Source organism: Pteronotus mesoamericanus, unplaced genomic scaffold (assembly GCF_021234165.1).
Source record: "Pteronotus mesoamericanus isolate MK-2021 breed Mesoamerican mustached bat unplaced genomic scaffold, CSHL_Meso_final contig_1189, whole genome shotgun sequence".
Taxonomy (NCBI): Eukaryota; Metazoa; Chordata; class Mammalia; order Chiroptera; family Mormoopidae; genus Pteronotus; species Pteronotus mesoamericanus.
Window position 1 is genome coordinate 858,986 of NW_026555038.1, and position 25,874 is coordinate 884,859.

The 25,874-nt window shown below is 42.3% G+C and overlaps 1 protein-coding gene across 2 annotated transcripts in view; it reads left to right on the forward strand.

The window, feature by feature from the left end:
- SBF2 (SET binding factor 2) overlaps positions 1 to 25,377 on the forward strand; it is a 402,149-nt gene extending 376,772 nt beyond the window's left edge. For both annotated transcript variants that reach the window (XM_054582870.1, XM_054582860.1), the window contains 8 exons: positions 13,036 to 13,162; positions 15,207 to 15,334; positions 16,612 to 16,845; positions 17,886 to 17,990; positions 19,346 to 19,539; positions 20,242 to 20,329; positions 22,957 to 23,088; positions 24,143 to 25,377. In XM_054582870.1, the coding sequence (XP_054438845.1) occupies positions 13,036 to 13,162; positions 15,207 to 15,334; positions 16,612 to 16,845; positions 17,886 to 17,990; positions 19,346 to 19,539; positions 20,242 to 20,329; positions 22,957 to 23,088; positions 24,143 to 24,241 (1,107 nt within the window). In that variant the 3' untranslated portion in view covers positions 24,242 to 25,377. The remainder of the gene's footprint in view (positions 1 to 13,035; positions 13,163 to 15,206; positions 15,335 to 16,611; positions 16,846 to 17,885; positions 17,991 to 19,345; positions 19,540 to 20,241; positions 20,330 to 22,956; positions 23,089 to 24,142) is intronic.
- The last annotated feature ends 497 nt before the right edge of the window (positions 25,378 to 25,874 follow it).

The following is a 25,874-nucleotide window of genomic DNA, read 5'->3' on the forward strand; positions in this document are numbered from 1 at the left end:
GCAGCCTAGGCAAGTGCCCTGACTGCAAATCGAGCCCACAGCCTTTTGCTTTGTGGGATGATGCTCCAACCAACTGAGCCACACCAGTCAGGGCAAAAATGCATATCTTTAAGTGTTAAAATCACAGTCTCATAATATGGTGTTCACACTAAACAAACATGTAGGAACAGAGACTAAATGAGGGTACGTCAGAGTTCTGTCTGCCACCTAAATCTCACTCTAAGGCATAAATTTATTGAAAGGAATAGCAGGTGGAATCTCCCGTGTAGACTTTTTAAATAAGGAATAAACTGAACCCATGTCAACATTGTTTAAAATAGTATTTAACTGAGAATAGGCTGTTTGTGTAACAAACTTTTTTACTGAGCCTTTTAAGATAGAATCTACAGGCATATAAAAATGTCCATAATTTCAGTTTTACATATTATTATCCTAAAAGTAACTCAAGAATTTTTAAAATTTTTGCAGAAATAAAAGTTTGTGACTGTTCCTTTTTTATATATTACGTTGAAGTAACATCCTCAGATTTCACAAGGTAAAATAGAATTTAAAATGAGTTTGCTGCCTCCACAAAGGAGGGATTGAGGCTCTAAAGGCAATCCCCCCACCCCCGAAAACAGTTATAAAACCTGGATGTAGGGAAAGGATGCTTTTCAACATCCTTTGAAATAACTGGGTGTCTTTATGAACAGTATGAACTTTGGCCCTGATATCATTCACAAAAATTTATGTGAAATGGACCGTAGACCTAAATGGCTAAAGGAAATTTTTCAAACAGAAGAAAATGATAAAAGAAGGAATCTTGGGATATCAGAAGGGAAAAGAGAACAATAGAAAGTAAAATATGGGTCAATACAGTAGACTTTTCTTTCCTCTTGAGTTTTCTAAATTGTTTGATGGTTGAAGCAAAAAATTACAGCACTGTTTGACGCAGTTCTCAATATATGTAGAACTAATTAGGACAGTTATATTTTGAATGGGGGACCATGAAGGGAAGTAACGTTTCTATGCTTCACTGAAACTGGTAAATTGCAATGAAGTGTAATAAGATATAAAATTTAATATCTGAAACAACCACTAAGAAAGCTATATAAAATTGGGGTAAAATTGGGGAAATATTAAGGGGAAGACTGTGTAATGTATATGGCTTTCTAACCACTAAGCTGTACACTTGAAACACTATAGTTAAATCAAAATGGAATTTTAAGAAGTATTTAGGTAATCCACAGAGGGCAGAAAAAGAAAACAAAGATTTTTAGAATGATGATGTGTTATACTTATAACCAGGTTAATAAGTATAAATAACACAAATACTTTAAAAATCTAAGAAAGAGAAGAAGACAACAAATAGAGGAAACTGAAGACAGAAAGTAAAATAACAAACTTAAGCTCTAATGTAGCAATAATTATATTAAATGGAAATGGTCTAAATGTATTATGTCCTAACTATGACTTATAATATGCTATTTATAAGAAACTCGCCTCAAATATAAAAGTATTGTTTATACAAGTTTTGTTTATAATGGCCAAAAACTGGAGGCAGGGATGGGACAAAACATCCTACAATAGGTGACTGGCTAAACAAACTGGTACACCCATAGCATGGAATACAGCTCAACAATAAAACAGGGATGAACTGTCTTTACATGCAACGACTTGAATGGATCTGAAGAACATTATGTTGAGTGAAAAAAAAAATCTCAAATGATCACACACTATATGATTTCATTTATATGTAACATTCTCAAAATGACAAGAATACAGAGCTAGAGAATAAATTTATTTGTTTCTGGGGATTTGAGATAATGGGGGAAAGGGAATGGGTGTGGCTACCGAGGGATAGCATGCGCCACAGCCCATGAAGAGATGAACGGATTCAGGTGTATTCATACAATGGAATACTATTCAGCAAGCAAAAGGAATGAACTAGTAATATACACAAAAACATGGACGGCTCTTAAAATCATTTTGGTCATGAAAAAAGCCAGGTAATAAAGACTACACACTGTATGATTTCATTTATATGAAATTCTGCAGAAGGCAAAACCACAGTTGTAGAAAACAAACAATATCCCACTGGTTGCCTGGGCCCAGTGGTCAACGGAGGGGTCAACTCAGTGGACCACAGAGTGCCATGAACAAACATTTTAGGAGGAGGGGGCTGTTCTGTGTCCTGGCCGTGGTGGTGGTTACGTAACTGTTCACAAAGACCAAAACTAATCAACCTGTATGCTTAAAATAGGGAAATTTTATTATATGTAAATTACATTTTAATGAACTTGAAAAGTGTTTTTAATTAGTAAGTCCAACATGTCAGCAAACTGGAGTTTCAGGAAAAGAAAACACCATCTATTTAGCTTCTCCAGAGAAAATTTTGTCAGTCTGGTGCCCAGAAAATACTTTAAGTCTGGCTGCCTGCTTTCTGGAAGCAGAGCAGGAAATGGGTCCAGGGAAATCCCAATTAAGTATACAGATTTTTATTTATTCCATGCTTTTCTTAGTCTCAAGCCTCATCATTAATCCAGTTGCATCTGGTGTTCCCAAGTCCAGAGCTCACCAAGTTTGGTTTTTCCAGGGAATGATCTCTTGCTTGCAAGAAGGTAATCACATGAGGCCTCCCTACTGCCTCTGTAGACTTACAACCAGCGCTCATTTTTAGCTCTCATTCTGCCCGCATACGTGTTACTCAGCGCTTGGGCCTCTGAGTTCTGAGCCTGCTGGGTCTCCAGGCTCACTGTTACCCTCTCAAATCAGTTCATGCTGCACGGGCATCCCGATGCACCGTCTCATCTTCTGTCACTTAACTGCTATTCCTCCTCCTGTTTTCCATCTTTCAAAAATGGAATGCCTTTCCTTGGCCTTCCACTATCTCCCTTCCCATTCTGCCTGCCTCCTTTGGGGCTTTTTACCTTTTTTAAATTCCTTCCCTTTAATTAAGGGAGAACTGTAAGGGCCTGAGTTTGTATGGCTGAATTTGGCTGAAGTTAAGTACACAATTAAACGTGTTAAATGTCCATGTTCAACTTGCAAAATTCTGCATCTTTAAACATACTCAGCAAAAGAATCCACTCACAATCAGGAAGGGATGGGATTCTTCTATAAGACACACCGTCCTCGCAGATGGGAACACCATTGTGTCCCAAGGATGATAGTCACTGCTTGGACTGTAATGCTTATGTTTTATTGCTGGGAGCGGAGTGAGTGGGTGGGAGTGAGAGTAATCTACGGTGCTGAAAAGTCACCTGTGTTCTGTGAGTACCTCGAAAGGGTGTGAACAGGGCGTTTTAAGATAAACTAAGGTGAAGTACTAAATTACATTCCTGTTACCTTTAGAATACATTCCAATAGATGCTAAAATTGCGCAGTGTTAGGTTATACAAAATTACTTGGGGTATATGTTTAATTTCTGGTAACTTTTTATTTTAAATAAGGACTTAAAATTCAAATGTTCTATATAAACCAGTTCTGAAACTGAAAACAGGTTGACTTTGAATGAAAGATCAATTATTTCTAAGTGAATGCTTCACAAACTGTAGAAAATAATATTGTTCAGGGTCTAAAGACCCCTTTAGTATGATTTCAAACCTGGCTATACCACATTAGAAATTTCTTAATTAAAATATACATTTTTAAAAATGTGTCTGAGCCCTGCTTTGACTTAGTGCCTCATACATAATAACCTGAGTGCAAACAAGTCATGGCAAAGTGAGCCTTTGACCTTGATTACAGTATTTCAAGGATGTGTGGCTAATCAGCTTTGGTGAAACAAATTATTTTGTGCTGAAAAGGGATTGTTTATTCATTCAAAACATGAGTCTATAGAAGACTATGGTTAACAAATACTGCTTCTGACTCCTGCTGACTTAATTATAAGGGAATGTTTCATCATCTCCTTCATACTGGTTTTAGGTAGAAAATGCCCTTGTTGAATGAATACCTTTCAAGTGAACACTAGTGCTTTACATGACTGGCTGGGCCAGACAATTGAAATTAGTGCTGTTCTCGGTCTCTCAGTGGCACAACACAGAGCCAGACTCAACAACACTTTTAAAATAAGTGCAAAATTACACAGCAGCAAGCGAGACTTTCCCAGGTGGAATGTGTTCGCTGCTTATTAACCACTTCTAACAAGCTGAATACCAAAAGGCAGTCATGGAAGTGTGCCCAGACTTGTCCATTAGTACTAATAAGAGTTACAAAGAAAACAGATGAAGCACTGATCTTGAATTAGAACTGCCTCATCATATAAAAAGCCATTGTTTATGCCAGTATATCCAGGTGTCAGATGAATTATAAATGCTAGATCACTGTTTCATAATAGCAACATCTGGCAGATTTTTTTTTGTTAACATCTAAAAAAAATTGGCTTAGCTTGAATGATATCATTACAGGCTGCTTCCTTTTCTTAAAATAGTTGAACCAAATTCAAAAGGAAAATACATCCGAAGTACAAAAGTGAAATTTTTGCCTAAAATTTCTTTAAAAAATATAATACCTAGAGGGAAAATATGTATAATATGAATGAAAACATGATATATAAGAAAACAGCTTTTTTATTTCAGCATTGGAATCAAGTCTTTGAGGAAATCTTAGAACTTTTTTTTTATTTCCCACTTTGAGAAAAGCAAAGAATAGTTATAACTTTGCCTTTGAAGTTTATTTAGATTGTTGACTCATTCTGACTTTGTAGTAGGATTTTCCTCACAGTTACTGTATGCCAGTACTATAGGTCCCATTTCAAAGACGAAAGCTGTTTTACCTTTTGAAGGTATGAGCTTTCCTTGAAAGCACATATGTGAGGAGCTAAGCGGCCCTCACCCAGGTTGGGTACTATAAAATTTACCCATTAATATTGGCAAAATAGCTGCAGCTAATGGATTTATGGTATACTCCAGAGTTTGGCATCTGCCTGATTCCCACTCAACTGAAAACTGGTAAAGTTGACATAACCCAAGCTGTTGTAACAAAGCAATTTATGAGCCACAAAGTAAATCTGAGTTTGTTCATCAGTCTCATTTACTGATTTTTTTATCTTTAACAAATTTTTTAACCTCTCTGTGCTTCAGTTTACACACATACACACACACAGAGGGTCCAGCAGAAGTAACACCTGCTTGAGTATGGTTGGTAGGGTAATAATATGTATGTAATATTATAGTCTTAATTTGAACAGTTCACCTGAAATGTCATATGATGTGCTTGAGTGCGATATTATGTTACAGAATTACATGTCTATGATTTTGTAATAAGAAAGGGGCATTATTTGTGATTTGTGCTAGACCCTGTATTAAAAATCGTATATAAAGTGATTAGCACAGTACAAGGTACACAATTAATATTTGTTAAAACTTAATGTGTGAAATAACAACTAATATTAGCTACTTATTTTCTAGGGTGTGTCTAGAATGTTGATAACCATTCTGTATAGGATCTCTTGTAGCTTAATATTTGTAATTCCTGAAAGCAAATCCAATTTTAACTTACTATATTTTATTCCCAAAATGTTGATCTTTCCTGGGATTTGAGTCATAGCTTATTTTTATGGGTCTTTAAATTTTACAAAGTACTTAATGGCACATGGGCAAAAAAAGGCTATAAATTCATGTTTTTCCAAATTCCATTTCAGATTCTCTTATAAATAAGTGAAATTGGCAGGTTTCACTCCATAATGGAAAACAAAACTAAAATGCCTCACATAGCTTCGTCTTTTAAATCTGTTTATATTTTTAATCTTCATCAAGATACATACAAAGTTATTTTGAACAACAGAATTCAGATGATGCCGAAGAGAGGCCCTAAAACTCTATTTATCAACATATTTTGGAAAATGCTTATATAGAATTAATTTACTGGCTGAGATGCCTCTCTGTCCCAATTCCACATAATATAATAAGGCTAAAATTATTGGAAACAGACTTGCTTTTGGCCCCAAAAGTCTTGTGGCCAACCATAAAGAAAACTAACTAAACCAAAAGCTGCTCTTTGAAAAGATCGATAAGATTGATAAACTTCTAGCCAAACTCATCAAAGAAAGAAGACATAAATTATCAATATTAGAAATAAAAAAATGATATCATTATAGGTTCTACAGGTATTAAAATGGCAATAAGGAAATATTATGAACAATTTTGTGCCAAAAGAATCAACAATTAGGTGAAATGAACAAATTCCTTGGAAAACAAATTACCACACTCATTGAAGAAAAAAATACATAACTTGAATAGGCCTGTATATATTAAGGAAATTTAAATTGTTGTTAAAATACTTTCATGTCAAAAACTTAAGGCCCAAATGGCCTCACTGGTAAATTCTACCAAGTATTCAAGAAAGAAAAAATAGCATTTCTACAAAAAAAAAAAACTCCAGAAAATTGAAGCAAAGGGAATACCACCCAACTCAGTCTGTGAAGCCAGCATCGCCCTGGCCTGCCAGGGACAGTAAAAGTGAGGACACCAGTATTCCTGATGACCACAAACTCAAAATTTTCTAAACAAAAATTTAGCAAATCAAATTCACACATTTCAATATATTTAAAAAATAGTATGCCATGGTCAAGCAGGATTTATCCCAGGAGTGCATGATTGGTTTCACATTTGAAATCAATCAGTATAATTCACCATATTAAGAAATTAAAAAATAAAAACCATATATGGTCATCTCAACAAATGCAGAAAAGCATTTGACAAAATAGAACATTCATTCCCTGTAAAAATTCTCAGGGACCGGGAATAGAAGGGAACTTCCTCAAGCTGTAGATGGTTTCCGTTTTAGAACCCTGCAGCTAACATCATATGTACTAGGGAAAGGCCGAACGCTGTACCCCTAAGGTCAGGAACAAGACATGGCGTTTGCCTCACCATTTCTATCCAGTATTGTGCTAATGGTCCTAGCCATGCGGTAAAGCAAGAAAATAATAATAATAGAGATATCCACATTAGAAAGGAAGAAGTAAAACTATCTTATTCACAAACAACATGGTTGTTTATGGAATCTACAAAAATTAACCATTGAAATATTGAAATTTTTAAATCATTACCATTTACAATTGTATCAAAAAACATAAAGAAGTTCACAAAATATATGAAAGACCTGGACACTGAAAACTACAAAACATTACAGAGAGAAATTAAAGCCTTAAATAAATCAGGAGATACGTCTTGTTCACGGGTCAGAAGACTTAATACTGTTGAAATGTCACTCTTCCCAAATTGACCTGAAAATTCAATGTAATCACAATCAAATGCCTAGGAGACTATTTTTGTAGAAATTGGCAAGCTAAATATAAAATTCATATGAAAATTCAAAGGATCTATCAATAGAGTATCTGAAACAACTTTGAAAAAGAACAAAATTGGAGGAATAGTACTATTTGATTTCAAGACTTATTATAAAGCTATAGTAATCAAGACCATGTGATGATAATTGGTATAAAGTTGGACAAATAGATCAATGAAACAGAAAGAGTCCAGAAATACCACACAGATATGAATAATGGAAAATTGATTTTTGATGAAGATGCAAAAAGCATTCAGTAGAGAAAGGATAGTCTTTTTAGCAAATGATGCCAAACAATTGGATTTCCAGATACAAAAAATATGAATCCATTTCTAGCACCAATATAAAAATTAATTCAAAAGGGATCATAGACCTAAATGTAAGACCTAATACTATAAAATGTTTAGAAGAAAACATAGGAAGAAATCTTAGTGACCCTGGATTAGGGAAGGATATCGTAGACTCAACACCAAAAGCATGATTCATAAAAGAAGAAATTGATAATTATATTTTTTTCAAATTTAAAAGTTTCCTCAAAAATCACTGTTAAGAAAACAAAGAAGAATGACAGTGGAAGAAAATATTTGCAAATGATATATCTGCTAAAGGACTTGTATCCCAAATATATAAAGAATTCTCAAAACTTAATAAGAAAACAGCCAGCATGCTCTCCTTATGGGCAAAACATTTGTACTTCACCAAAGATATACAGATAAGCACATGAAAAGATACTTGACATCATTTGTCATCACAAAATGCAAATTAAAATCAATGAGATATCACTATGTACCTACTTTAATGGCTAATATTTTTTAAACTAACTACCTCAGACATTGACAAGGTTGTGGAGAAACTGGCTGGTGGGAATATAAAACTACAACCATTTGGGAAAACAGCTTGGCTGTTTCTTACAAAGTTAAACATACCTACCTATCATATGGCTCAGCATTTCATTTCTAGGCTGTAATACAAGGGAAATGAAAGCTTATGCCCTACAAAGACTTTTACATAACTGTTCACAGCAGCTAAATATGTAATAACCAAATATCTAGAAGCAACCCAATGTCCATCCACATGAGAGTGAATAAACAAATTGTGGTATATCAATATAATGGAATACTACATACTTATAGAAAGGAATGAACTGCTAATAACATGGATATATGTGAAATAATTACAGTTAGTGGAAAAAGGCAGACAAAAGGAGTACATACTTATGGTTCTGTTTATGTAAAGTACATGCAAATTAATCCTCAGTGACAAAAAGCAAATCAGTGTTTTCTTCAGGAAGAAGATGCAAGAGGAGGCAGAAAGGGCACAGGGAAACTTAGGAGTTACAGATAACATGTTTATTATCCTGACTGTGGTGAGGGTTTCACAGGGGTAAAGATACATCAAAACTTACCAAACTGTACACTTTAAACATGTGCAGTTTGTGGTATGTGAGTCATGCCTCCTCAGAAGGAGAAGGAAGCAGGCGGATTGTGCCTCACTGTGGCATGGTGTCACGGAAGAGTCTGGGTGTCCCATTTACAAGGAGCAGAAAAAACCAAAGAACTGGACAAACTGAATCCCTGGGATGTATGACGAAATGAAGAAAGTGTAATTTTCTTTCTTACCGGAAATCTAAGCACCATATTTTGTCTTATGAATGCAATTAGGTCTTTATTATTGTGGTAGAAAGACATTTCAGAAAACTTATGTTTCTTAATCTCAGATTCCAAATGTGGTATCTAGGTACTAAATAAGCCAGGGTTCAGGTCAATGTGATTATTTTTTTTCCATTGAGAAATTCTCACGTGCTCATTGTTTAAACTGTTGCTAAAGAATTAAAAAAAAAATTGCTCAGCATCTTTTCTTCCTCTTCTAATAGACCTGATACTTAGGGCATTCGGAGGCAGGTTGTATCACCGCTCCAAGCATTAGCAACGGTTGGTGTCACTGTGGCACACGCACACATGCACGCACATGCGTGCAGGAGCACTCCCAAGTTCAGGGTTTGTGATGAGGCCAGTCACTCAGCACAGTGGGCGGCGAAAGCACTTTTCCACTTGCGGAGAGGAGTTTTGCTTCAAGTCCTAGCATGTGATCTCCCTGAAATGCCTGTAAGTTCAACATAAGGTCACACTCACTATCATTTCTGTTCTGCTTTACCTCAGGGTGGGTCCTCAAAATTATATTCCTCAGCATATTAAATATCAGAATAATCAAGGAAAGATAACAGATATGTATGAGGCAAGTGGTTTCTGTGGAGAACAGTCATTGAGAAAATATGTTTTCTTATTCTGGGGCTTTGTTTAATAAAGTATTTAAGAGTTTTTAGGGCCTGCCGTGAACTGGGTCAATGGTGATAGCTCTGAACTGTTTTTCCCTGGGAAACAGTGAGCCAGTGGGCCGGCCCACGCCTACTGAGGTTTATGTCAAGGGCCACGGGGGCACAGCTGTTCTTGGAGTGCGCCCTCTCTCACCACATGGCAGATTCCTCTTCCCTGAGACTCTCAGGTGGTAGGGAAGCTCCATCCTCCCAGGCCTGTCTCCTTCTTCTGTCCTGCCACCCACAATCTGAGTCACCCCCTCTCCATCAGGGGTGCTCTGGTCGCTTGGAGTGATGCTGTTCATTCTGAACCAGGAGTTCAGACTCAAGGTCTTTGCATAGCATTAAAGGACAGGTCGTGATGGGACAGCACTAGAAACTTTAAGTCTGAACAGTATTTAGAAAGGAGCGAGGACCACCTGAGGACCAGGCCTATTGGGGCACCAAGCCCAGGGGTTCTGTCTTCTGGTGTGCATGTGTGTCAGTAGGGACAAGTGGCTGAAGGAGGACTGTTGTGCTGGAGCACATGGTTGATACTGGAGCCAAAAATGCAGAGGGCTAACAAAGCAAGGAAAGAAAACTATTTTTTAAAATTGTATTTTCCATTGTAGAAATGGAAGTATTACTAATTATAGTAACCACTTACATGAACATGTTTTTATGCCCAGTTATAATGCTCCAAAATAATAACTGTTGACCATTAAATATGGATTGGATTGACTTAGGTTTTATTTAATTACAACTATGAATTCTTCAAGTATGCTTAACCTTCATAATTAGTTGCTCATATAACAGAATCACAGGAAACCAACGTTGTCCATTTCTTCCATTTTCACTGATGAGAACATTCCTACTTACTGCGTATGTTTTCAGTTCCAAAAAACCCGGAGTGCGGCACACAGCCTAGCCCCGCAGGGCCCCGGCCCAGTCGTTCCACAGAGGCTGTCCTGTCCCTGGGGCCTGCGGCGGCAGGACGGGCCGCGGCCCAGGTCAGGGAAGCAGCTCCATTGCGTAAGAGGCAGACGCTCTTAAGTCCTCCTAAATTCCATTTTATTTTGTATTTCTTATGAACTAAAATTTTAGTTCGATTAAAAAGCCAGTAAGAAAGTGTTGGAGAAAGAAAAAAAAAGTTTTAATCATCACAGAAAACTAGATTTTTCCCCAGGTGGTAAGTCTATGATGTCCAGATTGCGACTTTAAATCCCCATTGATCTATTGGGCAGCCACCATGCGACCCACATGCCTGCTCCCTTTGGCTGACCAAGTGTGGGTCCACATTGCCAAGTTAAACATGGGGAGGGCAGCTGGCTTCTAGACAGCCTGCCAGCAGTGTTCGCTTAAAAACAGCTTTTAAACAAGCACCATTATGATTGGGACTTATCGCAAGCAAACAGAATTCTCTAGTCATGAGAGGTTGTTTTAACAACACAGAGGCGAGATCGCTAGGTGGATTGGAGAGTGCCACAAGGTCATCAGCCTGCCTTCTGCCAACATCAGATGGCTCCAGAGAGTCTGTGTGTAGCTTGCCTGAAGTGCGCTGCGGCGCAGTGACTGGTCCAAGCTCTGCCTGCTCCCTCCCTCCCGTCATTCCCTTATCTTTACTACTATGTCCAGTGATCTCACTGCCTAATGAACTGATGAAAATTTAAGGTTAAAAGACACGAGCTCCTCCCCCTTCCCTTGGCATTTGAATATATCTTTCTTTTCTATCTACTCTTCTATCCCTTCTCATTTCCAGGACTGTTCCCTGTTTCTGCACCCTCAGCCTCATTCATTCTTGTTTTCCCAGGGCCTTATTCTCTTAGTTACCGGCTCTGCGGCAGTTTGTTCCCTGTGTGCTGGCTCCTTCTGTGTTGCCTTCAGACAGGCACACATTCCTTTTGTCCAGAAAACCGCTCTTACTATCTCCCCAAACGACCTTCCCCCCTCATTCCTTTCACTGCCAAACTTATGTTAAGTACAGTTTTTATTGTTGTATAACATACTGTTAACACCACAAGTACCTGGAAAACAAGAACTTACGTTAATTAACTTGTGTTAATTTATATCTGTCAAACACGTAGCACAGTATAAGGTAGTGAATGGGCACAGATCTTGGAGCCTAAAAGGCCAGGGTTCAAATTTGGGCTCACTAGTTAGTGATGAATGATGTTGGGTAAACTACTTAATCTTGCTCATGCTCAGCTTCCTTATCTGTAACGGGGAGATAAAAATGCCTATCTTCGGCGGATTAGGATAGACATTTTTCCAAAGAAGACATGCAAATGGCCACTAGGTACATGAAAAGGTGCTCAACATCACTAATCGTAAGGGAAATTCAGATTAAAACCACAATGATATATCACCCTACGCCTGTTAGGATGGCTGTAATCAAAGTGACGAGAGGTAACAGTTGTTGGTGAGGATACAGAGAAGAAGGAACCCTTGTCCGCTCTTGGTGGGGATGTAAATTGGTGCGGCCACTATGGAAACCGGTATGGAGAGTCTCAAAGTTAAAAATGGTAATAGAATAAACATGATTTATAAATTTAAAAAACTATGATAAATAATTTTTTTAAAATGCAGCTGCTGTGTGATCCAACAATCCCACTTCTGGGTATATATATATTTGAGGGAATGAAATCACTATCTCAAAGAGATGTCTGTGCTCGCATGTCCACTGCAGCCTTTTCACAATATCCCAGATATGAAAGCAACCTACGGGTCCATCTTTGGGTGAATGGATTGAAAAATGTTACATATATGAACAATGAAATACCATTCAGCCTTGAGAAAGTAAGGAAATGTTTCCATTTACAACAACTTCAGGGCCTTATGCTAAATGAAATAAGTCATAGAAAGATGACTACTATATGATTTCACTCATATGTGGAATCTAAAAAAGCCAAACTTGTAGAAACAGAGGGCAGAAGGCCTGTTGCCAGAGGCTGGGGGGTAAAAGGAATGAGGAGATGTTGGTCAAGGGGTAAAAACTTGCAGTGTAACAAGTTCTGGGATCTGATGCAGACCATGGTGAGTGACTCTCGTTAACACTACTGTATCACATACTTGAAAGTTGCTAAGAGGGTAGACGTAAATGCTCTCACTCCCCAATAAATTACTATGTGAGGTGATGGATGGAGATAATGTATATTATCATGTTCTACACCTTAAACTTACACAGTGTTTTATATCAGTTATATCTCAGTAGAGTTAGAAAAAAAATAATCCCTATCTTGCAATGTTGTTGTGGAGATTAAATGAGATAACGTTTATAAAAACGCCTCATGTGGTGCCTGGCACAGACGAGGTGCAGGCAGGCGGGTCCCCTCCACCCTCACTCACATAGGGACTCAGTTAAGTGACCCCATCGTCTCCTGCATGTGGCAGGGCAGCAGTCAGCAGCACGGCGCCCGCCTTTGGTGTGGTTCGAGTCTTAACTCTTTTCTCTGCCTTGTGTGTTTCAGGTTCACAACCAGTATCCAACTGAGTTTGAATTCAATCTCTATTACTTAAAGTTCTTGGCTTTCCACTATGTATCTAATCGCTTTAAAACATTTCTCCTGGATTCAGACTATGAAAGACTAGAGCACGGTACGTGTTTGCATGCTCTTGTTTTATCTTTTTTGTTAGTTTTGTGTGTTTTTGATTAAAAACTCTAACTAAACGTCACTCCCCTCCAGTGTGGCAAGGCCGTTTTAGGGTTTTACCCTGAACTATGGGAGTAGAGTGAACGTGAACACATGCCCAGATTCAGAGATTGTGTGCTGCCTTAGCTCTTAGGCACTGCAAGTGGTCTCCCTGTAGCCCCTTTGAAAAATAAAATCTGCTTCTATTTTCATCTCTTAAAGTGTTACACTGTTTAAGGAGACACACATGAGTCCATTTTCCCACGCCTGGTAGCTCTGGAAGGCCAGGTGCTTGCCTTTGGAGGCAGCGAGGAAAGCAGTGAAGGCCATGGCTCTGGAGCAGACGGACCTGGCAGAGTCCAGCACCAGCTGAGCACTTCGGACACATTAACGACCTGTCTGAGTGTCTTCAGTTTCCTCATCAGAATGGCCCTGATGATCACAGTAGGAAACATTTATAAATTTCTTAGCACAATTGCTAGCACATAGTAAGCATTCAATACATTTTAGGCATACCATCATTGTCGTAATTTTTAACAGCAGTAATAGTTATAAAGAGTAAATGGTGAAAATCAGTCAGCCCCTGTGAAAACATTTGTTAGGGGGATTTTTACATTTTTTTGTTGTTGGGAGAAGGGAGGAAGAGTACACGTGACTAAGAAGACAAGCAAATTTCTAAAAATCAGCTATTTTCATAATATATACCTGAATATTCAGAACAAGGACTCTTAGTGGCTGAAATTATTTACTGATGTTCTCAACTTAAAATATGAAATCAGGAAATACTGCTTTTCAGTGTATGCTATTAAAATTGTCTAACAAGACATTTCATGCTTTTGGTAAGGGAGACAGCACTAATCAGACCATTTCCCGTCCGGTTTATACTTCCAGACCTTCAGTGACTCACATTCTCAGTCCACACATCACAGTCAGAAATCTTAATTTCTTAGGCACCCATGTGTTGGGAAGGCATTAAACAGAGCTGGCTATGTTGGACATTGGAGTCACTTGGAGAACTTTTAAAACAACTAATATCTGTGGCCCATCCTCAGAGATTCTGATTAATTGGTCTGAGGCGAGACCTAGGCATTGGGATCTTTTTTCAACTCTTGGTGTTTTTAATATGTGGCCAAGGTTGAGAACTATTATGCTGGGCTCTACAGTTAAAAGACAGAAGAAAATATTAATTAGTGTTGGGGCCCTCATATTATAGGATATTATGCAGCCTGGGACTTCAGACATTCTTTTCTGATAAACTGGTAAAATGCTTACTTGTTTTTGACTGAGTCATTTCATTTGAAGCAAGACAGCATGGCGGGGCGGCACTCTTCCCGCCTTTTAAAGGAAAGCCCCCTGCCTCACCCTAACCCTCTCCCTCTCAACGAAAAACAAAGTGGGCTCATGTCAGCAACAGATGGACTGTCTGAAAGGTACGAAAATAATGTCAGAAAATCCGTGAAGGGCCCCCTCCTAAATTCAACTTTTGTTTTTTAAGTCACCCTACGGTACAGACCACGCCCTTCTGTCATCGAAAGTCCATGAAGATATAAACTACTAAGTTTATATAAACTACTAAGCAAGACAGCACTTTAAATGGCTTCATAATAAACAGCCAACGACTTAAAACAGAAACATAAAATTATGTTTTTGACTGAGTTTCATGAAGTCAACTCTAAGTCCTTCCATTTTCTCTTGAAAAATGTGTAGAATGTCTCCTGGCACAGCCCCCGGGGAGTCTGGATCTACATGAAGGTTGGAAGAGAGTCATGATGTTCTGCTACACGCTTGGAAACCTTATCAGATGTTTTCCTTCCATTTGGATTTGTTTCCATAGAACTGTGAAGTTCATTCCTCTCTCTAGCTTTGCAGTTATTATCTAAGGTTCCTGCACATACATTGCTGTTTCTAGAGCCATAAGAAATATTCTACTTTCCCTCTGCTACAGGCATCATACTTTTAGGCAAACTGTTGATTTATTTGACTTTTGTTGAATTTTTTTGGATTTACAGGAACTTTATTTGATGATAAAGGAGATAAGCATGCCAAAAAAGGGATTTGTATTTGGGAATGTATTGATAGAATGCACAAGAGGACTCCCATCTTCTTTAATTATTTATATTCACCAGTGGAAGTTGAGGTAAAAAGCATTTATATTTCATTTACTGAATATTTTGTGTTGAGATTTTCCTTACTTTGAATGTACGCAAGCTGTTTAGGCTTTTTATAAACATTTGATTAGGTTTCATACCAGACACTATTCAAAAGTGTGATAGACTCTGCATTTGGATTATGATGGAATGGAGACTATTCACCACATTCTTGACCACAGAAATTAGGATCTGGCCCCCAAAACCTGGAAGGGATAACTTCAAGAATGTCAAAGCAAGTCAACTTTCCCTAGGAAGAAAGAACAAACAAAACTTGAAACCTCAACATGTCTTCTAAACTGAAAAATCTAAAATACTTTAGAAAAGAATCCCCTAGGTTACCTGCACCAAAGCCATGGGCAAGACCGCATGGGAAGCAGGGATGTTTGGAGCCCAGTCCGAGAAGGATAGAGGGCCCCTCCCTGCACATCTGTGGGAGGCAGGCTCTGAGGTGGGACGGGCCGGTGGGATGCACAGAAGCACCTTACTGAGCGCCAAGAAGGCCCCCGGCCTGGGCCCCAGGCATTAGGGCTGCATTCTGGCCTTTCTCCTTTTTTTAAGATTTTATTTATTTATTTCTAGAGAGAGGGGAAGGGAGAGAGGAAGAAAGGGAGAGAAACATCAATATGTGGTTGCCTCTCTCGCACCCCCTACTGGGGACCTGGCCTGCAACCCAGGCATATGCCCTACACAGGGAATTAAACTGACGACCCTTTGGTTTGCAGGCCAACACTTAGACTTACATCCCCTCCTTCATCTCAACCATGCTCTGGTACCTCAGCATTCCCTAGCCAGATTCAAGTTCCTCACCAACCCAGTTTTCTGAGTCTGTCTCCCAAGCCAGTATATATACCCCTAAGCGCAGAGGAAAGCCAAGAAATAGATTTTTGCAGAAGGTGGACAGAGATTAGCTGCGTGGGCTGGGATATACTCACACATTCATGAAAGACGCTCAGGATGTAGGACAGAGCCGGGTGGTAGGGCCGGGGTCACACCAAGGACTGGGGGCTGGGGCCAGCTTCTCCGTGCCTCACACTTGCCCCTGTAGAATTTTGAGGAGTCCAGTAAGAAGTTACATTTGCCAAGGTAGGAGGAGAGAACATAATTATATTTAATTGTTTATTTTATGTATACATTTTAATATTTAGACATGTGGTATTTGAACCACCATTCATACTCTTGCTCCAGACCCTGAAAATTTCAGGGGCTGGCCTGCAAGTCAATTTGGGTCAAGATGAAACTATATTTCAGAATTTTCTTTAAACAGGCCCTGAAGCCCAACGTAAATGTCTCCAGCCTCAAGAAGTGGGATTACTACATAGAGGAGACCCTTTCCACGGGGCCTTCGTATGACTGGATGATGCTGACCCCCAAGCAGCTCCCCTGCGAGGACGCTGAACTGGCCGGAGGTGCCGGGCCCCAGAGCCAGAGGAGAACAGTGTGGCCGTGCTATGACGATGTCCGCTGTGCTCAGCCCGACGCTCTGACCGGCCTCTTCAGTGTAAGTGGACAGCGTGTAGACACTCACCTAGGGCACCGTGGAGGCACAGGGGGCCTCAGGAGCCAGGCTGAGCTAAGACAGACTGGTTCGCACAGTCCTGGGCACGGCTCCCTCACTGTGCTCGAGGGAGCTCTCCAGGAGTGTGAGGAAACCAAATTTGCTCCCCAGCCTCCATGGGGGGCCAGGCTCAGCTACTGGGAAAGTCTCCATCAAATTGAGTTTTCCAGCATTACAAGGAGGCAGTCAGGCCAGTGGAGCAATTTGCAGCTTCCCAGCTGTTTTAGCTGCCCAGGCAGCCTGAGTCAGGCCTGGGTCATGGTTTTGGTGGGTACCATGCTTCCTCTGGTCAGAAGTGTGGGTAGCTGGTGGCCTGGTGGGAGCACTGCCAACCGTCTTCTACAAGGAATATTCTGGAGTGAAACCATCCTGGCAGTGGCCGCCCTGGTGAGAGCAGCAGCCCCAGAGTTTGAGCCCTGAGAGGGCCCGGCAGTTCCTGAAGAGTCTCGCCGGCTCTCTGACCGAAGCCGTGCACCTCAGAGGAAGCACAGTCCCAGAGGCGGCTGTGCTGCTTCCCTGTCCCAAGGAAATTCTGTGCCTTCGGGATTTCATGATTTGTTCTTTCCACATCTGGTTTGGATCATCAGAGCTGAGGAGTTCCTCTGTCAAGGACAGACTGCTCATCTACCTCAGCTGTTAGGGGTTGGACACTGTCCCAGTGCCTGACCTTTTGCTGTGGCCGTCCGATTTCCTATGGGCTGGCCAAGGGTGTTTGGGATACATATTTCTTCTCTGCATTGCAGCCATTCTGTATAAAAAGTCCTGGTTACAGACCCTAATAAGCCGTAGAGCATCACAGCTGCTAGAGCGCCCACCGCCGTTCCGGCCTGGGAAGCCTGAGGCCCTGTGTTTACCACTGTCTTTAGCTGCCCTGTGGCCGCACTGTTCACGTGGGCCAGGACCAAGCAGATGTGGCTTTGGGGCACGTCCTGATTTCTACAAATTACTTATCTGTCCAAAAACCCCTTTTCATTACTTTGCAGGAAATTGAAAGATTGGAGCATAAATTGAACCAAACCCCTGAGAAGTGGCAGCAGCTGTGGGAAAGGGTCACCGCAGACCTCAAAGAGCAGCCCCGAGCAGACCGTGTGAGTTGGCAAAGCCCTCCGAGGAGCTACTTCCGAGCTTTTGAGGGTGCTAGGTCAGGTGGGGCCCGCCGCCACAGGTAACCCAGGTGGGCTCATGGCCAAAAGGAAAGGCGGAAAGCGAGGGGTCATGCCCTGGGGTTTTAGGGCAGATAGTTCCAAAAGGCTGAATAGTTCCGGAGTGTCTCACTTTACCGCGCTGACATAATACGTTAGGATTCAGGCCCCGTGTCCAGGGGAAATTACTGGGTTCTTTTCTCCCTCAGAGCCTCTGTGGGTTCAGCTGATCTTCTACCACGAGGAAGGAGGGGGATGCCAAGACTTTATTTACTCCAGAGAAATAATCAGAGAAAGTGTTTTAAAATGACAAAATATGATGTTTTGTGTTGTTCACACCCCCTTTCATGTTTCTGACTTAAGAAACGTTTATCAAGCTCGTAACACGTGCACAGGACTGTGCTGAGCACCATACACACGCTAGCCTCCTGTTTAAACCCATGGTGAGGGAGTGATGTCCCATCTCCTCCATGAGGGGAGGGACACATAGATCACACAGCTCGTGCTTGGGACAGCCACCAGTCAAACCCATGTTAGACTGGCTCCAAACGCAACAAAGGGAAGTCAAGACAATGTTCTGAAGAGCACTTTGGGGAAAAGGTGAGGTCAGCAGGGTCAGAAGTCACAGAGGGGTCAAGGAGAATGGTGTGTAGACGAAAGCCTCAGAGTGACTTGGAAGGGGTCCTCCAGGTGCTGTCTCTTGCTTTCAAATGGCAATTCAGGAGCTGTTACCAGACAGGCCATAGGTGGGTGACATCTTTTTTTCCTAAGAAAAAAAAAATTTTTCTTTTTTTTCTGATTATAGAAGTAAGATGTATTTATTCCTTTAAATAAGATGATACCCAGAAAGTTATAAAATAGAAGATAAAAATCACCATCAATTTATAACCTAGAAATAAACCACCATGCTGTCCATCTTGTTTTATTCTAAACACACATATAAAAGGAATTTACTATAAGTATTATTTTAAAACCTCTCTTTTTCACTCAATATGTGGCATACTTGTCCTCCCTTGTGTCACTGTATATAAATCAGCAGCATCATTTTTAATGGCTGTTAGAATTCCATGGTATGGAAATGTGTTGTTGTTCTTTTTAACCAGTCCCCTAATGATAGACATTCAGGTTGTTTCAAGTTTTTTACTATTACAAGCAACTCCAGGATAAACATCTTTATACATATATTTTGCTTATTGGTTCCATTTTTTTCCATGAGGTAAATGTTTAAAAATGTAGAAATCACTGGATGAGTTGCTTCAAGTCTTTTAAAGCTTTCCTAGCTCCTGTTCTTTCTTTTTCAGCCCCAGAGACACCCTTCGGGCTCCCCAGGACTTGTGTCTACCAACCTGCCGTCCTATCAGAAGAGGTCTCTGCTGCACCTCCCCGACAGCAGCGCGGGGGAGGAGCAGACCGCCAGCGTCTCCCCGTCCAACGGCGTGGACCGGAGAGCAGCCACCCTGTACAGCCAGTACACGTCCAAGAATGACGAGAACAGGTGGGATGCGCTGAGCCCTGCTGGGTGGCCGACACACCCTCCCCACCCAGCCTCTGCCGCACCACGGGCCCTTGAACATGCTAGCCCAGTGCGGTGCAGCCTGCTGCAGACTTAATGTGGATTTGCTTTGAGTCTGTCTTTGTTTGTTTTGTTTCAAATGGTTCTTTGAAGAGGAAATATCAAAATTACAACTAGAACGATGCCAAGAGGTTGTAGTTATTTGTGGTTGAGTCCTGATTGTTGTTATCTCACGTCTGCCAGATGTTTTGAGGGATTATGTGTTAGTCAGCGCTTTTTCAGTGGCAAACATCAGAAATCTAGCCCATGCTAGCTCAAGCAAAAGGCATTTGCTCACATAAACTGGGGAGGCCAAGGTCATGCCAGTTTCCCGCGGTCCCCAGGCTTCTGTCCATTGGCCGGCTCTGCTTTCTCCCGTGGGTTGTGGCAGTGCCAGCGTGGCACCAGGGTGGCCCCTGAGGGCGCCAAATCTCATAGGTTTGGTATTGAGTAATTCCAGCAGAAAGCCATCTTTCCTCAAAGGTCTAGTAGAAAAATTCTAGGGAAAACTCTAACTGGGTTTCGGGGGTTTTTTGGATCATTTGAGGGAAACAGAGATTTAACGAACAAAAACAGCAGACATCCCTTTATAAAATTTTTTAAATGAAACATCAGAATTAACTGCCCTGTTGTCATTTCTTCTAGGTCTTTTGAAGGAACACTTTACAAAAGAGGGGCTTTGCTGAAAGGTTGGAAGCCCCGCTGGTTTGTTTTGGATGTAACAAAGCACCAGGTAATGCCATCAGCATACGGAAGCCACTCTCTGGGCTCAGCTCAGTGCGCAGCTGCTGTGTGACTGTCAGTGGAGAGTCACATACCGACTGCTTTCCTAACCTCTTCCGCGCTGCCTGGGGGCTCCTCCAGGGACCCCGCGTGCCCCTGAGCGCGGGCGGCAGCCTTCCGCGGCCAGTGCCAAAGTAGCTCTGCCTGGGGTGTGCACGTGGGACAGTGACAGTGAGCCCAGAGCACAAGAGCAGCAGGACTCTGCTTTCTAACGCCCAGATCGCCCTGCTGCCTGCTCGTACACCCGGGCCAGCAGAGAGCCGGAGGTTTGAGGCGGGGTGCGCGTGACATGCCCGCGCTGAGGCCGGTGCCCGTGCGCGCCCCGCAGTGCAGATTACCTGTGGCCTCACAGCACGAAGCATCTGTTCAAAACGGAGGGCATTTGACAGACATTATCGTGCGCCTTTCCTGTGCCCATCACTGTGCAGGTTACTACGGAAGACATTCTCGTTCCTCAAAGATGGCAGCAACAGGGTGGGGCCCCCAAAACAGGCCAAAGTGGATGGGCCCACCCACACCTGGCATTCACAGGGGGCAGGTACTAGACTGGGCCTCCCGGACCATGCAAAGAAGTCTTTCGCCCGTTGTTATGTTCTTAGCTATCGCTGTGGGTGCCCACACCCCCTCAGCATCATAAACCTGGCCCCAGGGACCTCCGCGGAGAGGGAGCCCTCCCAAACCCGCAGCCCTGCCGCACCTCGCTGGTGAGTCACACGGCCCACGGCGCTCTGACTGCGGCCTCACTCTGCCTGGGCACGGGCGGGTCAGCCCGGAGGCACAGGGGTGCACGTTCTGGCTCTCAGCGCACCCGTCTCTAGGATGGGGTCTGCTTAGAACAACATGACCTGTTACCTCCCCACAGGCTCTGGTCGGACCTGCCGGTAGAAAACTTCCAGGTGAAGGTTTTGTGTGGAGATCGCCTTTCCCTTTGTTGAAAGCGTTCCACAAAGGATACCCAGTCTTTGTGGAAGAATGTAGGGAATTTATTTTCAAATATGCAATGCAAGCCCTTTTCAGGGAGCTGTACTTCAAAATAACAGTGTCTCTGAAGTCACAGAGTCTACACTGCATAGAAAAGTTCCATTAAAACACTAACTATAGCATAGGAGAATGTCGTTATTTTTCTGTATTTTATAATTACATCAAATCATGTTTGTCTTCTTACCAATCTTTTGGGTTTCTTTAACATGAGAGCTATATAGTTTTTCCATTTAGCCCAACTCACGCCGTGCCTGAGCGAGAGCTGGAGTGTGAGGCCAGACTCAGGGCCGGAGCAGCTGCCTCACTCCTGCTGTGCACGTTAGACAGTGAAACCGGGCTGTGGACCAGTAAGGCTTTCCCGCCAGCCATTTCTTTCATTTTAAAAACCAGTGTTCTCCTTTTTTCTTATTCCAGAAGTAATACATGTTTGTTATACCAAGAGTCCTCTGTGACCCCCCACCCCCAGAAATACCTGCTATTAATAATTTAATACACATTTCTCTAAATAATTTTCATACATATATGTACAGATGAATACATATGTCTGTATAGTTTGAGTTGCTAGGAAGGTTAAATGAGTTATATACAAAACAATCAGAACAGTCCTGGTACATAGTAACCACTCAATCGAATATTATGCTGTTTATTCTGTTTTTCAAAAATTATTCTAAATCTACATGCTAATTGGCAACCTCCCTTTTTATACAGTACATTTGAAAATGTTTTCTTACCAGTTCATACAGATCTTCTTTATCATTTTTAAAAAGCTAGTTTTCCAAATTATTACTGTACTGCCATGTAATTAACCAACACCCCACTGAACGACAGATACATCTTTTCCATTTTTAGCTGTTAAGAAGTGTTGAAGGAAACCTCTTCATACATGTGTCTTTGCATGCCTGTGGGAGTGTTTCTATAATTAGGATAATTTCAAAAGGTGGGAAGAGTGTATCAATACGCATAAACATTTTAAATTTCAGTTGATATTGCCAAACTGCCCTCCAAAAATCTCTAACAAATTATATTCCCATTAAGAGTAAGTACATAGTATTTCACATTCGACCTGGATATTATCAGCCATTTTTATTTATTTTTTTAATCAGCCATTTTTAGTATTTCTCAATATAAGAGAAAAGGGAAACCTCACTGGCCTCACTTCGGTTCTCTGATGGTGAGGCTGTGCGTCCTTCCCGACGTTTATAGGTCATTTGTGTTTCTCCTGTGTCTTGCTTGTTCAGATCCTTTGACCATTTTTCACTAGGTTTTTCACCTTTTTCTTATCAATTTCTAGGAATTCTAAACATTCACCCCTTTTTTATGTTACATATAGTTTTTACAGTTGTTGGTTGACATTTAATTTTATCTTTAATATGTAATTCACCTGTTTGTTCAAATTTCAGAGGAATAGGCCTTCTTCCGGTTTCTCCTAGCCACCTAGTGTTCTTTTCCTAGCGGCAACCAGCATTTTCCACTTCTTGTCTCTTCTCCCCAGCATAGTGTAGGCCGGTACAGGGAGCTCGCAGGCGCAGCGTGACAAGCCACGCCGCTCTCCCTTCCTGTGTCTCTTACATCCCGTCTGTTTCCTTGTGGTTCCAGCTGCGATACTACGACTCGGGCGAGGACACGAGCTGTAAAGGCCACATTGACCTGGCGGAAGTAGAAATGGTCCTGCCTGCTGGCCCCAGCATGGGAGCCCCAAAGCACACGAGCGAAAAGGCTTTCTTTGATGTAAGTTGACCTTGCTTGTCTTTTTATGGCTCTGTCTACACGTGATCTTACTGTATCTGTCTCCCTCCGAGAACTGTGGAGCCTCAGGCCAACTGGCAGTGACTATAGGTGGGTCCTAGACCCCCCTGGCTGTGGGAATTGCTGCCGAACGTGAACTCAGTCCTCTGATCCCCAACCTGACCCCTCCCAGCTCTCCATTTGTCTCAGAAGGCTGCACATTGCTTTGCACAAAGGACTTCTTCAGAAGGTGTTCAATCACATACGAAAGCAAATGAACTCCTTGTTAACTATTGTTAGTTATTTCACTCACCACTTGCTGTCAGGAACAGATGCTACTTCCTTCGTTTCCAGTGGTCTTCATGCTTGGCCATCCACCAAAACTGTCCTTAGTCACCCTTGATGACTCTCTACCCTAACGTCCTCAGCAGCTAGTAGGTAGGCCTTGGGGCATGTTATGGGCCACGTGATAAGGGACTTATCTAGTCCCCAGAGCCAAGCAGGGCTTCACAAAGGGCAGAGGCTGTACTCCAGGGCCTTGCTCAGGCCGTGCGTCTGCCTCCCTAACCCTGGGTTTCCAGTGTGGCCCCACCTGGAGACCGGAGAAGAGGGTGGAAAAGGGACACAGAAGCCAACCTCGTCATGGTTTGGATGAGGCTCAGGCTTCCCGAGGAGCACAGGGAGCTTGCTCGGCCCTTCCTGCGTTGCTGCCACGAGGGGCAAAGGCCAGGGCCCCCGCCGCTCCCAACCCCCCTCCTCTGTGCAGGAAGCCCCAGGGAAATGCAGAGCAAGGTCGGCCTGGTGTGCCTCCTTTTCCTGCCAGTATCTTCTGGCAGATTTTAACGTGCCGTGGGGATGGTAAGCATCCCCCGTCACTTTGGGGACAAGAAAAGTAAAGTGAGCATGGAGGCAGTGGCAGTAAGGTGGTGGAGGAGAGAGAACATTCAGAGGTCCTTGGGGGCAGTGTGGAAACATGATGTTGAGGGGTGGCCTTGCACACTTGCTCAAAGCCTTAGAATTCGCCCTTCATCTCTGGGTCTCTCCGTTTGGTTTGTAGCTCAAGACCAGCAAGCGTGTGTATAACTTCTGTGCCCAGGACGGACAGAGTGCCCAGCAGTGGATGGACCGCATCCAGAGCTGTATCTCTGACGCCTGAAGCCCACGGTCCACTCAAGCAGAAGAGAGAGGAGAGACTCAGGCTGCCAAATAGGGGAAAGCACACGAGTCCTTGGGGAGCGGACTGCGTCCTGTTCGGTCCTGACCCAGTCAGCCAGGGCCTGAGGTCCCCCTGGCCACTCTCACCCAGTCCCCTCTTTCGGCAGCTGCTGCGCCTGCTTAGCCTGAGTGGATGTGTCACACGGTCTGGTCAAGAGCACCAGGCACTTCCTGTGTCTTGCACTAGATGGTTCTAACAGGGTCTTAGTGGTCAGGGATCAGAAGAGCACTTCCTGAGCCAACTGCCCTCCGTCCCCTGGGCCAAAGGGCCACCACCTACCTGGGCCCTTCTTCATGGACACTAGGTCCTTTCTGTTCCCCCAAGGTCATAATGTCCTTGGAGAGCTTTCTGTCAAGCAAAAATGAAAACCCTCCAAGATGGTCATATTCCGCACAGAGCAAGTTTCCCAGCAGAGGCCCCCGCCCTTAGTGCCGCCCTTAGAGAGGCTCAGCTCTCCGGAGCTGCCACGGGTGCTTCCGAAGTCCCCGCCAGCCGTTGGGTTCCTGACGGGAGCATTGGTGCTCAGTGGCGGGCAGAGCGTGGGCACATGGGACTGTCCTGATGGAAAGATGGCCCAGGGAATGATGGGGCAATGACCAAGCCAATGCAGGAAAATACTGCCTCCAAAACGCTGGGCCCTCTGGGCCAAAAAGCCCTGAGGGTCCAGGGCCCTGCGTCCCTCCGTATTCCTCTGCTCCCTGACAGCTTCTTACACGAAATAACCTGCAGAAAGCTGAATGCACTAACCCACAAAACAACCACTTGCACTGACCTTCTAATGAAGTGAAGATGTTGGAGAGACAGAGCCAGCTGCGTATGACCACACCACACCTGTGACAAGGGCTGTGTCAGCCGTAGCGTGCGGTGGCATGATCGGAAACCCAAACAACACGTCAGCACAGGAACAAGAACTGTTTTTAGATTTTCCTTTCTTTTGATAACCTTGGATTTGTTCTGCTTACTACCTGAGGAACGCTGCCTGTTCGCGGGGAACAGGGGCATCTCTGCTGCGGCCACGGCGGCTGCTGGGGTCAGGTCGCCGGTCCTTACGTTTGTTTTCAAATGTTAATATGTTAAATACCAAACTAATATTTCAAAGATGTGTATATATGATTTCTATATCCTTGTTCTTCAGATAGTCTGCTTATAATTTAATATAAAGTTAACTGAACTGATTCAGTCATAAGATTTCAGTAATAAAACAGTTCCCTTTTTAAAAAAACTAAAAAAACCACTTTGTCTTTGTAGGTTAAAAATAAATCAGATTTTCAAATTTATCTAAACACTAGGAAATAGAACTGTGATACATAAGAAATTGAGGGAATAATAAGAATGAAGGATTTTTCTATCATTTTCATTTTATAAATTGCCACCTGTGAAATGGTTTTTGCACATTATTTGTATTTTTCCTTTGTATATGAAATAATTTTTGTACTATGTAAAATATGGAACCCATTGTACCTTCAGCTTTTTGAGACTGTACACAGTGCTTCTTTTATAACTGGATTCTCTAACTTTCATAAAGGCGTCCCATGCCTTACAGTCACTAACCACTTTGAATTAAATTTATTTC